Below are 13,445 nucleotides of genomic sequence, written 5' to 3' on the forward strand. Positions count from 1 at the left end.
GCCTACAGAATAGGAAGGAGAGGGGCTTGTAAATGGAATGGAGGCAGGCTGCCCAGGATGAGTGCTTAAATCCTAAGAGCCCCCAGGGTATGGTTGGGAGTCAAGGAAGCTGAAGGGAGAGGATACCTCACCCATGGAGGTGGAGGAGGTACTCCACCCCCAGCTCCAGTGAGTGCTATGATCCTCCTCAGGACTTGATGCTCACAAAGTTTGAATCATCTAGGATGCCATCAGCACGTCTGACACACTCAAACCAGGGACCTTTGGTGAGAGTGGAAACTGGGAGACTAGCTCTGCCCCCAAAAACAGGATGAGGAAAGCAAGTTGGAAGATGTCGGTTGCCCTTCCCTGCCAAGCTCATTTTCAGGGTCTCTCTATTCTCAGTCTTCTGGGCTCCAGGATCTTCAGTTCCGGGAAACCAGGGTATAGACCCTATGTTGAAAGAAGTTCACCTCCGACAGGACTCATCTGTGGGAGAGGAAGCAATAATGGTAGGGAATGAGTGAGGGCCTCCTACCTTCCCCACTTACCCTCCACACTGAACGTAAGGCTTATAATATCCTCCACGCCAAGTGCTTGCTACTACAGTAACAGCGGCCATTACTCATGTGGCTTGCATTCTGTGTCAGGCATTCTTACAACTCTTTTAATCACACAATAACCCCAGATAGGGCGAAGTAATTTGATGTCCAGCCAGAATTCCAAGATGCTTCATAAAAATTACAGAATCCTCTCTGGAAACCCCAGGAGGTGGTTATTATCAAACGCATTTCAGAATTAATAAACGGAGGCCAGAGGTCAGGGGATTTCCTGGAGGTTACATACACCACAGGTAAGAGACAAGATGGAATTCAAATGCAGGCCTGTCTGATCCACACCCTGTGTTTTTAACCACACTACTGCGCTCAGAAAGATTCCTAGTTTTGAAATCTGGAGAGCCCCTGTGCATCTCACTTCCCAAGACCTCGATTTCCCCATTTGTAAAGGAGTGGGTGGGGCTAGAGGTCCCGTCAAGCCTCTTCCAAGCGCCAACATTAATTCCTCCCTTTCCCTCCCGGACCGCAGTGCCCATTCTGAGCACCAGGGGGTGCCCTCGGACAGGCGGAGCCTCAGCTCACCCACGATCAGGGCCTTGGTGCGCAGCCCGCCCTGGAGCTCCCGCTGGAGCAGCAGCAGCTCCTCCTCATCCTCCTCGTCGTCGGCTTGTGCCTCTGGGGTGCTGGAAGCATTGGGAGTCTCAGGCTCCGGGCCCAGCTCCTCCAGCACCGAACTCTCGGAGGGGTATTGGTACGTGGTCTCCAATGCTGTCTCGCTGAAGGAGATCTTGAGCTGAGAGTGGGAGAGAACGGGGTGCAGTTGTGGGGAGGCCCAGAGTTTAGCACGGAGAGGCGCCCAGGGGAGCAAATGCAAGTGCAAGGTGGGGGGGGGGGCTGGATTTGGGCACCCTACTGACTTTGCCCGAGGTTCCAGGGGTCCAGTTTTCCTTTTGATACAGGCTCTCTAATCCCATAATTTCCTTCTCCTATTTTATTTCCAAAACATCAGACTTTGGCTTGAGCTTGGGCAGAGGTGGCAGAAGTGATTAATACAGGACTTGGGTCCCAACTCTTTAGACTGCGGGTGGTGGAAGGATAAAAAGAATTGAAAATATATGGAGATAACTCCTGTAATCAGAACTGACTCTTTGGGCATCGTGAGGGGAACCAGGAAGGCTTCCTGGAGGAGGAGGGAAGTTTGACCTGCCAGGAAGTAGCTGGCTGGAGGCAGTCCCGGGCAAAAGCCAAGCCAAGCCATTAGTTTCCACACCCTCAGCCCCTTGAAGTTCCTGGGGAAACCCCGGACTCTGACACTGGGGCCTTCCTGCTCCCCTCACTCTTCTCCTATAGCTGGAGTGGACCAACAACAGAGTGGGGCTGGGGCCTGGGAGGGAAGAAGAGATCTACCAAAAGGCCCAGAGGAAACCAGACTCTCCCCTAACACACAGGGGAGATGGGCCCTTGAGTCCCTGAAAGGTACAGCTAGGCGAGGTGACAAGGGCAGAGAGGAAAGTCCATGCAAACACAGGTTGCAGTGGAGAATGCACCAGGAAAGGCAAGCAGAGACAGAGGCAAAAGGCCAGAGGGGACCTGGAGAGGGCAGAAAATCCATAAACACACTGTCCCAAGAGCAGGTGAGGCCCAGCTGTTCTCAGTGCCTTTCTACCCTTCCCCTTTGCCCTTTTAAGAAGCTCAGGGGGCAGGAGCAGAGCGGGATTACCTCTGGGAGCCAAGGCGATTAAGGAGACAAACAGGAGGATTCCCTGTGAACTCCTTGGAAAGGTCCAGATGATCTACTCAGGCCTTCCCAGGCACCTGTTTGGGAAACTCAGGCCTTGGGCCCTGCATCCTTGTCTCCACATGGGCTGGGATATGAGAAGAGAGCAACTGGTGGGGGGGGGGGTGGCTGGACAGGTGGATGCTAAAGGCTGTAAGGAATGTGAAACCTGGGTCCCCAAGGGAAGCTGGAACTCAGAGACTCCTTGGCTCCAAACCATGCACTGGCTCATCTCACTGGGAGGAAAAGCTAGAGCCTAAGGCCCACAGGGTATTTCCACTGTGACACATCCCACCTCACCTCTCAGGCATCTGCTCCCATTCTGACCACCCTCGTCAAGCCCACCAAGGACCTTCCCATCCTGGGGCTTTGCATTGGCTATTTCTTCTACCAGGAACGCTCTTTTCCCAAATATCCCCGTGGCTCCCTGTCTCCCAATCACCCTATTTGAAGTTCATATTCACTCCCCCAACTTTCTGGCCCTCAAGGTTCCACTTACCCTGTTCTAACCACCCCCCCCTTAATCATTTACCTACCACCTTCTAATGTACCAGAGAATTTACTTATTTGTGATCTTTTGTCTGCTGTCCGTAAGAGCATGAAAGTTCCTACAGGGAGTAAGGAAGGGTTGGTCCAGACCTCAGAGAGTGGTCCCCACAGAGAATCAACACTGGGGAACAATGTGGGAGGCACACTGTCTGTGGAACTGCTGGTAGAAATGAGTGACAGCAGCCAGACCCCTTACATTCCAGCTGTTCAAAAGGGACCACTTCTGGTTCTGTTACTGACAGATTTATTCAGACTTCTGGGGACCCATTTGTTTTCTTTTCACATCCCCTTTTGGGATAACAAGCTCCACAGTTTATTATCCACTCTGAAAAAGGATTAATTTTATTTGCTATCAGTCATGTTTGTCTTTCTTCCCCAACCCTGCTTCTCTTCTGAGCCCCCTCCACCCCTCACCCCCCACCCCAACTTCTGACTGGGCTTCTCAGGAATGCACAGCCTGCATGGGAGTTGGGGGTGGGGGTGGGAGGAGACAGAGGGGTGTGACTCACTTGCTCCTCTCCCATCAGCTATATAAAGTCACAAGGGGACCAGAGAGGGGAGGAGCCCATCTCTGGGCCTTTAGGGAAGGGCACCAGCCACAGGGCAGGGCTGGGATTTCTCTCCCGTGGCAAGGATATGTTTGATGGCATTAGCTTGCAAACAGAAGTTAGGGGGGGGGGGGGCAGTCCTCTGGTCTCCCAGCAAGTGGGTTGGGTCAGAGTTGGGACAAGGCATGCTAGTCCCTGCTGAGCAGGGTGCAGAGAGAGGGAAGGAGGCCTGAGACAGGGTGGAGGGGGAGGTGTCTGGGTCTAGAAAACTCTGTGCTGCTTCTCCCCACCCCCACTCCCAGAGCAGCCAGGGCTTCCTTATTCTCTCACCACATCCTGAGCGGTTCTGGCAGGCCCAGGGCCCAGCGGTTCCCCACTCAGCCGTACCAGCCTTCCGGCCCCCACCCCAGGCTTCCTGTTTGGGTGATCTGCTTCCGGCTCCCCTACTCCCTGACCTAGGTAGGGTCACTACCAAAGGTCCTGCCCTGCACTCATATGGGCCCCAGCTTTGGGCCCCAAACTTCATGCCTCCCTCTGCTCTTCCTCCCCAAAGGCACAAGCCAACTTCAGTAGGAAGTGACTTGTCTGAACACCTCATGCTGGCAGTTCCTGACCTACCTACTCTCATCTGCCCAGCCCAAAGGAGAAGGCGCTGGTAGCAGTCAGAGTGCTCAGGACAGACTCAGGTACCACGGCTCAGGGGTGGGAGCCTGAGCTCCACATGAAGATGAATTGGGGGAATCAAGTGACCTGAAAGCTCAATCTAGGTCTCTGGTCCCTGTGGTTTCCCACTGACAGGGGACACACAAGAAAACCAAAGCTGAGGATGTCAGGTGAGATGAGGACTGGAGACTAGGAAGGGCTTCCCTGTCCCTGAAGGGACCTCTCCCTCCTTAGAGATTTGCAAGCTGGAAACTGGTTGGTGTGTAAGGAAGGGGTAGGGCTGAAGCCAGGGCAAGAAGCCTAGCTGCTCCCACTTCCTGCACCTTGTCCTTTTTCCAGTTTTAACCTCTGACCCTCTGCTGGCCTCAGCCCCCACCCCTGTCCCCAACTCCCATTGTATTCCTTGCTCTCAGCACAGTGCCTCCAAATTCACTTCTCTCTTTTGCTACCCCAAAGGGAGGGAGAGACCAGGGCAGCAGGAAGAGAGGGGAAAACCAACTGCTGAGCCAGTCCTAGGGAGGGAGGGGAAGCCCAGGGAGGAAGGAAGAAGGGGAGTGAGGAGTTGGGGGGGGGTGGATTTTGGAAGAAGAGAAGGCTTTTCTTGTCCCAAGAGAGAAGGGAGCACTGTCTAAAGCAGTGGCCCAGCTGGGGGTGTGCAACCCTGAGGTCACCCACTTCAAATGGCCTCTGTGTGCGCCTCTCCCATGGAGCAGACTCGGGGTTCAAAAGTCTTCTCTCTGCCCTCCAGCCCTATTCCATTCCTCCGCCCCCATCCTAGGATGTCCCCTTGTTCAGCTCTACCCTCTCTGCCTTGGGACTGAGACCCTTCTCCACTCACTTCTCCCTGCCATTTCTCCCTACCCCAAAGCCACCCCTTGTGCCTCTGCCAGGTTCCTGCCCAACATTCACTCCACTGGAAGGCTGTATGTGCTTTCAACTGAAAACCCTGCTCTCACAGATTCTAGGCTGTAGCCTTGGTTCAGGTCTCCCACCAGAAGGGCTAGATTCGGTCACAGACTCAGAGGAAAGGAAGGGAAGAAATGGGACTGGGGGGGAAGAGGGGGAGCTGAGGAGGTGGGAAGGAAGGACCCAGAGCCTGAAGGAATGACGAGTGAGCAGCCTGGGCACACCCTGTGAGACACACCCAGGGACAGCACTTGATTTGGGGCAGGATCCTTGGGCTTGGAAATGAATGGAAAATGAGCTCTACAAGACAGAAGGGTATGTGTAGAGGAGGAAGGGTGGTGGCAGGAATTCACAAGAAAGAATAGAGGAGGACAAGAATACGGGGGTATAAAAAAGAAAGGCCAGAGAGAACTGAGGAGCAGGCTTCTGAGAAGTCTGAATTGGCTGCTCCCTACCTGTTTGTGGTGCCTTTCAGGGGACCCCTTGACAAGGCAGCTGCGGCTGAGGCGGAGGTAGCCCCCCAGAACCAAGATCTCCTCAGCAGTCGGGTACCGCTTCTTCCCAGCTCCAGGGACTGCCGCATCAGCTGTGGCTGGGGTGGCAGGAGTGGTGGGGGCTGCAGGGGGTACGGACCGCCGGGGGTTGACTGTGAAGGTGTGTCCACTGCGGCGAGGGGCCCCCACCCCTGGCCCTGCCTTCACCCCATAGAACAGACGGTTCATGAGGGGATCCCCAGGGGGCTGGGGGGCAGGTGGGGCTGGGGGTGGGGGAGACAGAGGGGCTGCTGGTGGGGGCCGGAGATCCACTGCTTCCTCTTCCTGCCTTCTAGAGCCTCCAGTCCCAGCGTCCTCTGGTGGGAAGGGGGAGGGCACAGAGCTGTAGTTCTGCGGGGTTCTCAGAGGCCTGCCCTGAGCCCCCGCCTTCTTCTCAGCCTCCCCTTCTCCAGCCTCAGTACCAAGAGGCCCCAAATACTTCTCAGCAGACTCGGGGGGGACTGGTTTCTGAGTCTGAGCCTCTGTGTCCCTGGGTGTCCATTCTCGAGCCTTTCCAGAGTTCAGGGTCCATTTCCATCCTTCTGTCAGCCTCAGGCCCCTCTCACCATCCTCCACAGGGGTGGGCCTTTGCTCTCCTGCCTCCACTTCTCTGGAGCTGCTGTCTGGAGCCTCCCTTGTCAGGGTCTCTGACAGCTCTGTAATCTCTTCTGAGGCCAGCCTTGGAACTGGTCTCTCTTCTTTTCTCCCGCATTCCTCCGAACAGTCTTTTCTTTCTTCTTCTGAGCTCAGCCTCCACTCTGATGCCTCCAGTTGTACCAAACTCTGTTCCTGAGACTCTCCAGAGTCAGGCCTCCATTTATGCGACTCCGTCAGCCCCGACTTCTGGTTGTCAGACTCTGCAGGGCTCAGTCTACTTTCCACTACCTCTTTTCTCCTGGGGCTTTGTTCTCCAGGCTCTGCCAGTCTCAGACTCCACTCTGGAGTTTCTCCGGGGCTCAGCCTCCATTTCCGGGCCTCTAACAGTCTGGAGCTCCTGTCTCCAGCCTCTCCAGGGCTCTGCCTCCAGTCCCAAGCCTCTAAAGGCCTGGGGCTCAACTCTCGGGCTCCCCCTATCCCCAGCCTCCTCTCTCTGGCCTCCCTGGGACTGAGCCACTCTTCTTTTGACTCTCTTCCCTTGGGGCTCTGATCCCGCATCTCCCCAGGGCTCGGTCTCCGATCTCGGGCCTCCAAAGGCCCAGGCCTTCTCTCTGCAAGTAACTCTTCATTCCGCTGCTGTTGCTGCTGCTGCTGGCGCTCCTGCCGAATGAATCGGTTCTGGTGCACTGGCCCAATGGCCTCCAGGAGGACAGCCGACTCATCTGAGTCTGGAGGTCCAGCCTCTGTAGTCCCATGTGCAGGGCTAGGTTCTCCAGGAGACAGACCAAGCTTGGCTCGGCGACGCTCCAGGAGTCCCCGCTTCCAGGCCGGCATCTGGGACAGACGCTCCCGTTCTGCCTTCTCCCGGCCACGAAGGGCTGCCTCCTCCTGCCGTCGGCGGGCTAGCAGCTGTAGCTTCCAGTCTGGGATGGTGGCCATGGTCGCGCTGAGGTGAGGGTGGGGAGTGCTGGGGTCAGAGAACAGGAAAGAGAGGCTCCAGAGGCCCAGAGGTGAAACTGGGGGTGGGGGGAGAGGAAGTAGAGGGAGGAGAGGTGGGACACAGAGATAGGCACAGGAGCTGAGGGTAAAGACAGAGGGAAAGAGTGAGAAGATGTAGGGCAAAGAAAGGAGAAAACAAAAGTGAAAAAGCTGTGGGCCAAGTGGGGGTGGGGTCGTGGACCTGAGAGGAAGAATAGAGATTCAGGGCAAAGCCGCGGGAGTCAGATTTGGCAGCGCAGGGTTAATGGTATCAGAGACAGACCCGAGGATGTGAGAGAAGAGAAGAGCGGAAAAAGTCGGAATGAGAGGAGAGAGAGGGAGGCCGGGAGGTGGGGGGGTGTTAGGGTTCAGGCGAGGCTTCCCCACCGTTACCCCGAGGCGGTTAGAGTGGGAAGGGAGATCAGGGAATCCCGCCCGAGAGGGGGTGGTGGGACTTGAGGGGGTGTCGGGGCGGTGAGGAGGGGCGAGGAGTGGAGAGGTCTAGGGGAGCAGGGGAATCAGGGGGCAGAGGGGAAATGGAGCTGCGCCGGAGCCGCCAGGCGCGTCTCAGCGGTCTCAGAGGTCCCGGCTCCCCTCCCAGCTCGGCTCCGGCCACGCCTCTCCGGCCCCCCAGCCGCCACCCTGCACTCCGCCCCCAGGCAGCTCGGGGGAAATACCCTCCCTTGGGGACTTTCGGAACCCGGGTGTCTGGGCTGCCAGCACGTTCCCAGAACCCTGGCGTCCACCCCACCCGGTCCCGTCACCACCACCTGCCTCTCCCACTCGCTGAGCCCGAGACCGTGGCGTGCAGAGAACCCTCTCCACGGGTCCGCTCATCCGAGCCTGCCAGTCCTATGCCCGAGTCTCTGCTCTCAGGGAGCCCTGACATAGCCGGCCATTCCCACCCAGCTCGGACCGCTCGGACAGACAATCTCGGCACAAAGAGGAGACAGCCCAAGGTCCGGGCCGGGGACAGGAGACAGGAGACACCCCCTCCCCAAGTCTGAAGCCCCTCAGTCAACTCACAAGCCGCCGGGGCTCCCAGGGGAGGGGGTGCGGAGGAGCCTGGCGTCCGGAGGGAGGAGAGAGGAAGAGGAGGAGAGTGGGACCTAGAGAGATCCGGAGACAGGAGGGAGGGGAGGAGGGAAGAAGAGGAGGAGGGAAAGAGGGGAGTCGAGGAGGAGGGACCGAGACAGAGACCTGGGGACCGGGCGGGGGGCGGCGACCGCTTTGTCTGAGGACAATGCGGAGAGGGAAGGGGGCGCGGGCGGGGCCCGAGGGGCGGGGCCTCGCTCCAGAGACCTCGCGTGGGACTAGGCTCGCAGACTCTTTTCCCGCCGCAATCCCTGGCCCTGAATTTCTGTCCCCATGGACCACGTCCCGCTCCCTCTCGGTAGCCCCGGAGAACCCAGGTGTCCAGACCCTCGCCCCGAGCTCGCCGACCCAACGCAGCCGCCCGTGACTCAGGCCCCTCGAGGGACTTGGAGAGGAAGCAGCAGCTGCTACAACCGGGCCCGCCCTTCCCATCTCCTGCTGCTCCTCCCCACGCTTTTGCCTCCCCCGGCCGGCTTTTGTTACTGCGGGGTCCAGGGCCACCACCAGGCTGTGGTGGGCCCGTGGAGAGCGGGACGGCAGTAGAGGTACTCAGAAGCCAACAGCTATGGGAACTGGATCCCACACCAGAGCCGCTGTCCCACTCTTTGGCTTCAACCTGTCTCCCTTGGGTTCCCTGCTCTGCAGCGAGGGAAACTGGTGGATTTGGAGGAAGGGGGACTGGGCCTCCCTGGGGAAGTGGGGTTGGGCCTGACGGCAGCGGTCGCCAGAGGGCGCGGTGGCTGCCCAGACTCCAGTTTGATGTGCTGGGCTCCGCTTGCCCTCCTTCCCAAAGTCATCCCTCTAGCTAGAGAAACACCGATAGACTGCATACCATATGTAGAAAAAAACAGGCTGAATTTTATTTTTCTGCTGCGCGTGTTCCTCGGGAGAGCAGAGAGCTCTTAGTCACCCAAAATGAAAAGCAGGAGGATCCTTTCAACTAGGTTAGAGGACAGAGCCTAGGGCCAGGGCCTAAGGAACCCGCAAGGCTAATCAGGGGGCTGGCACTTGGAGCCTGGAAGGGAAGGCATTATCAAACCTGCAGACCCTGGTCCCACTACTAGAAGGGGAAGCCAGAGGAGAAGGGGATCCCTGAGGTGCAGAAGGGAGTAACAGTGGGAGGGAAGTGGTCAGGCCCTCCCTTCTTCCTTATGAGGAGGTTCTTAAGGTGTGTGTGTTGGGTGGGGGGTGTCAAGCCCTGAAGTGTGAGGAGACAGGTAAGTTCCCCATTCCCTCTTCCAGGCTGGTGAGAAGTAGATCTTGGAGTCCAGTGGTTGAAACTCAGAATTTAGGTTATTGAACTGGGCCCAAGGAGTGGAAGCTCAAACAGGGGAAGGGACAGCCCCTTCAGTCCATGAATTTGGGTTTCTGGTCTGAAGCAGCCAGGGCCTGGATGTTAAAGGAGAGAAAGTGCCAGGCTTGGAACCAGGTTAGCTCCTCACTCAGCCTCACCTTCCTGGGGCCGGGAGAGCAGGTGGAGTTTTCTTTGTAACTGGGCCCGAAGGTAGCGGAGGTCTTGCTGGTCAAGTCCATGAGCCAGGCCCAGATAGAGGGTAAGGAGGAGAGCGAGGAGGAGGCGGTCAGTGCCCAGGGTGGGTACCACCCACAGCACCGTCAGCAGTTCCACACACACTGGGTGGCGCAAATGGGAGAAGAGTCTTAGAGCCCGGGGAGACTTCAGGGCCAGAGGCTCACCAAGCCCCAGCACATGGTAGTACACCTAGGAGGGAGAACAGCTTAGAAATGGGATCAAGCCCCTTTTGCAACTTAGCAACCTCTTTCCTCCCCTTCCAGGAAACTTCCCCTTCTGTAACTCAGGCCCAAGGACCACCCTCCTGAGACCAGGACCCCTGATCCTCATCTCTGGTTCATGAACCTTCCCCAGTCCCAGTAGGCCCATGGTTTCAGGCCTTTGACAGAACGCTGAGGGGAGACTGTCTTATAAGAAAGGTAAGTAGGTAAGGGAGTTGAAAGAAGAGGAAGGTGGAAGAGCATGGGAGAAGGAGGAGGGAAATCCTTGGAAGGGAAAAAGGCATTCTGGAAGGAATCCTAGGTCTCAGGTAGGAATCTGGGAGCCTCACCTGTTTGAGGCCCATGAGCTCGGCGTAGTCAAAGACGAGAAGGATGCTGAAGATGAGGAGCCAGGATATGACGTGGAGCACAAAGCAGAGTAGGGGCACCCAGGTGGCCCATGGTTCGGCCCGAGCCTCCCACAACACAGGGCCTCTGGGTACAGGTTCCCAGTACTGCATCACCAACTGGGGAAGGATGTGGGACTGGGTATCTCAGCAGCCTACCTTGAAAGACCTAGACCAAGAGGCTGCCTCCCACCCCAGGCTGGCCTTCAGCTCTCCCAACCTCTACCATGAACATCACAAACAGTCAGAACATAGGGGGTCCTAGGTGGGGTCCCAAGGATGTAAGGATGACCTATATCTACCCTGAGGGCTTGCAGACCAGATGGGGGTAACCAGATAGGTACATAAAGTACCAAGCACTCACTGAGAAGACAAGTGAATGCTAACTGGGAAGCCTTCTCTTGAGACCTAGGGAAGAGGTTTCGAAGAAAGGGTAGCACTGAAAGAGATGTTACCAAGGGGAATCTCAAGCAGAACAACATGAACAAGGTTGCAAAGGTGAGAATGCACATATCTGCTTGGGGAATGAGTAATGGCACACCATTCTTGATAAGGAGAATATGTACTGTGGAGGAATGAAAGCTGAGATTAGAGTCCTCAACACCCTCAGTTCTCTTCCTAAACCCACATTTTCAGAAGGCCCTTTGCCGCTCCAGTCTAGGACACCCTTCTCACAGACAGTTTCTCCTGGGACTCAGTGGCCAAGGCCTCATACCTGCAAGGCCAGGGCAGTGCATGCGACATACAGTGACCTCTGAAGGACCCCGAAATATTGAGACATCCACGCCTTCACTGTCTCAGTTGCCATGAGGCTGTGCTGCCCCACAAAAAGTAGGAGGAGACCCAGATCCCAAGCCAGGGGGACAAGGATACTGCGGTCCTGCATGGCAGCCAGCCATCCCTGGCGAGCATCTAGGGGAAGTTGAAGAAAGGGACAAAAGATCAAGAGGGTTATGGGAAACATCCCCTATCCTACTCTCTTCTTGGGGCCCCAGGCCATTTCCCCTTAATGCTTCAAGAGTCTTAATGCTTCCTCTCCAGGCTTTGCCCACCTTTTCCATTCCCTGCTTCTTCCCTTTTCCCCAGGCCTCCTTCAGGGTGGGGAGGAATATGGCTGGAGAGGCGACTGATCCTCTTGTTTCCGTGGTCTAAATGCTCCCTCTTTCGAACACTCTTCCCTCCATATTCCTCTCTTTAAAAGCACTTTCTTTCCTCTGCTTATCGCCCTTTTCCTCCCCACCCAGTTCTCACTCTCTCGCCTCTCCAGACCGCTAATCCCTGAGTTCCTAATTTAGCCCTCTGGTCTGCCCTGAAGCTTCTCCAGCTTTCGCGGTTCTAGTTACCTCTCCTGGACTTCCCCTGTCATTTGTCTCCAAGCCCCGCCCTCCCTCCCTCTCGTCCGGCTCCACCTCCATCCCCAGAGCTCATCCTTGATCCCTCCCGCTCACCCGGACCACCAGGCTCCGGGATCCCTCCAAGAAGTGGCCGAAGAGAGGTAAAGCGCACGAACTCCACTCCGGTGCCAAAGGCCAGGATGAAAGAGGCGAGGGCAGCAGGGATCAGGAGCAGAGCTGGGGCCATGGCGACACACGGAGGGGTGGGGAAGGGGGCGGGCTTGGGATTCCCGCGGCCACAGGCCCCGCCCCTCTCCCCGCCCCTCGGGTCCCGCCCAGAAAGGCGGGGCTCCTTCGCTAAAATGCCGGGGCTCGGGTCAGCGGCGCGCCCTTTTTTCTGCCCGCCCGGCGGGTCGCGGGGGTTTTTACCCAGACCGCAGTCTCTGCGTCACAGAAGGGAAAGTTAGAATTCCGAGTGACAAATGGAAAGGGCAGTGGCTCTATAGCCCTTCGTGTGGGTTGAATCGTAGCTCGGCTAGTTGTCTCAGCTGAAATGAAGACAGTTCCTCTCTTTCAGGGTTCTTGTAGAAACCGAGAATTATGACCCCCCCCTGTTCTGTAACCTTAGCCAGAAAACCTAGCCGGAGTCAGAGGTTACAAAGCCTCAGTTAACACTTCAATCATAAACGGCGACAGGACGGAAGACTGTTGACCCAGACTGAGAACGCAAAGCTCTGAATCACCTATTACATCTTGTTAAAGAGTTAGTGACTATTTTACCATAATGTTTATTCTGTAACTTGTTCACTCCACTTGCCAAGGACAGAAAACTTCTCTGTAACACTTACAGATTATTTCTAATAATGCCAAAGGCTGTTGATTTGCAATCATGAGAGTAACAATGTTAAAATATTTGTGATAGAAAATTGTATTTGTTATGAACTTTGTAGTAGGTTAATTTTATCCAAGCCTGTGATAATTAACTATCTATGACTTCACTCTGCAAGCTTATTAGTCTGACCCCACTTACTAGTGAGAAATCGCTAACATCTTTTGTCTGAACATATATTTCCTTCAGACCTGTTTGTAATACCTACAGACTAATACTTCTGAAAAGCAAAGTAAAAGAAAGATTTTCCTCCATCAGATTTTTTTTTAAAGATTTTATTTATTTGACAGATCACAAGTAGGCAGAGAGGCAGGCAGAGAGAGAGAGAGAGAGAAGGAAGCAGGCTCCCTGCTGAGCAGAGAGCCCAATGCTGGGCTTGATCCCAGGATCCAGAGATCATGACCTGAGCTCAAGGCAGAGGCTTTAACCCACTGAGCCACCCAGGTGCCCCTCCTCCATCAGAATTAAAGATCATGTTAAGGACCTAGTCACAGTGGCTATGACCATAGCAGGGAACTTAGACATCATTAAGTGAAATCCTTTGGCTTACAGACAGAAGAAATACAAAGAAAATTTACCAAGATGAGATGCTTTCGGCTCATGAATGAGACAATTGCCAGGCAGCATCCCATAGCCTTTACATTCCTCCACCCCAAGACTCAGTACTCCTACCCTCCTCTCTTAATCAATGCTGTTGTAAACTGTTACCAGACATCTTATGATTCCTCTCCAGATGCACCCTCCACCCTGCTTTCTGCTTCAAGAGGTTGTCCTGAATGGACTGTATCAATGAAAATCACAGCTTTTATTGAGGAAGCCCTCTCTGCAAAACTGCTCCCTCTCAACCTCTAGGACTTAGAGGTGGTCACAAGAGCTAGAGGTACTGGAGTACTGCAACATTA

General features: G+C 55.6%; 2 protein-coding genes across 3 annotated transcripts; both read right to left on the reverse strand.

Annotated features, from left to right (window-relative positions):
* Nucleotides 1-365: 365 nt before the first annotated feature.
* PPP1R18 (protein phosphatase 1 regulatory subunit 18) lies at nt 366-8,183 on the reverse strand. Its single transcript, XM_032847249.1, has 4 exons — nt 8,114-8,183; nt 5,435-7,076; nt 1,119-1,329; nt 366-468 (listed from the first exon to the last, which is right to left on the reverse strand). Exons 2-4 carry the CDS (start codon nt 7,046-7,048, stop codon nt 449-451), a joined length of 1,845 nt encoding a protein of 614 aa, XP_032703140.1. The 5' UTR covers nt 7,049-7,076; nt 8,114-8,183; the 3' UTR covers nt 366-448.
* An 833-nt stretch (nt 8,184-9,016) lies between these two features.
* Nucleotides 9,017-11,942, reverse strand: NRM (nurim). 2 transcript variants are annotated; one of them, XM_032847253.1, is made up of 4 exons: nt 11,769-11,940; nt 11,036-11,232; nt 10,264-10,440; nt 9,017-9,902 (listed from the first exon to the last, which is right to left on the reverse strand). In XM_032847253.1, exons 1-4 carry the CDS (start codon nt 11,899-11,901, stop codon nt 9,621-9,623), a joined length of 789 nt encoding a protein of 262 aa, XP_032703144.1. In that variant the 5' UTR covers nt 11,902-11,940; the 3' UTR covers nt 9,017-9,620. The 2 variants fall into 2 exon arrangements, with proteins under 2 accessions (XP_032703144.1, XP_032703145.1); XM_032847254.1 differs by lacking the exon at nt 10,264-10,440 and having other exon boundaries at nt 11,769-11,942.
* Nucleotides 11,943-13,445: the final 1,503 nt, after the last annotated feature.

Source organism: Lontra canadensis, unplaced genomic scaffold (assembly GCF_010015895.1).
Source record: "Lontra canadensis isolate GAN:19392208 unplaced genomic scaffold, GSC_riverotter_1.0 scaffold186, whole genome shotgun sequence".
NCBI classification, from domain to species: domain Eukaryota; kingdom Metazoa; phylum Chordata; class Mammalia; order Carnivora; family Mustelidae; genus Lontra; species Lontra canadensis.

What these genes read in the sequence shown, in the direction of transcription:
- PPP1R18 (XM_032847249.1), bottom strand. Translation starts at nt 7,048, where the DNA reads ATGGCCACCATCCCAGACTGGAAGCTACAGCTGCTAGCCCGCCGACGG. An exon ending in CTGAAAGGCACCACAAACAG is followed by an intron (nt 1,330 to 5,434) that starts GTAGGGAGCAGC and finishes TCCCACTCTCAG; the next exon opens with CTCAAGATCTCCTTCAGCGA. An exon ending in CACCAAGGCCCTGATCGTGG is followed by an intron (nt 469 to 1,118) that starts GTGAGCTGAGGC and finishes CCTCTCCCACAG; the next exon opens with ATGAGTCCTGTCGGAGGTGA.
- NRM (XM_032847253.1), bottom strand. Translation starts at nt 11,901, where the DNA reads ATGGCCCCAGCTCTGCTCCTGATCCCTGCTGCCCTCGCCTCTTTCATC. An exon ending in CCCGGAGCCTGGTGGTCCGG is followed by an intron (nt 11,233 to 11,768) that starts GTGAGCGGGAGG and finishes AACTTCCCCTAG; the next exon opens with ATGCTCGCCAGGGATGGCTG. An exon ending in AGCTCATGGGCCTCAAACAG is followed by an intron (nt 9,903 to 10,263) that starts GTGAGGCTCCCA and finishes TCTCCCTCCTAG; the next exon opens with GTGTACTACCATGTGCTGGG.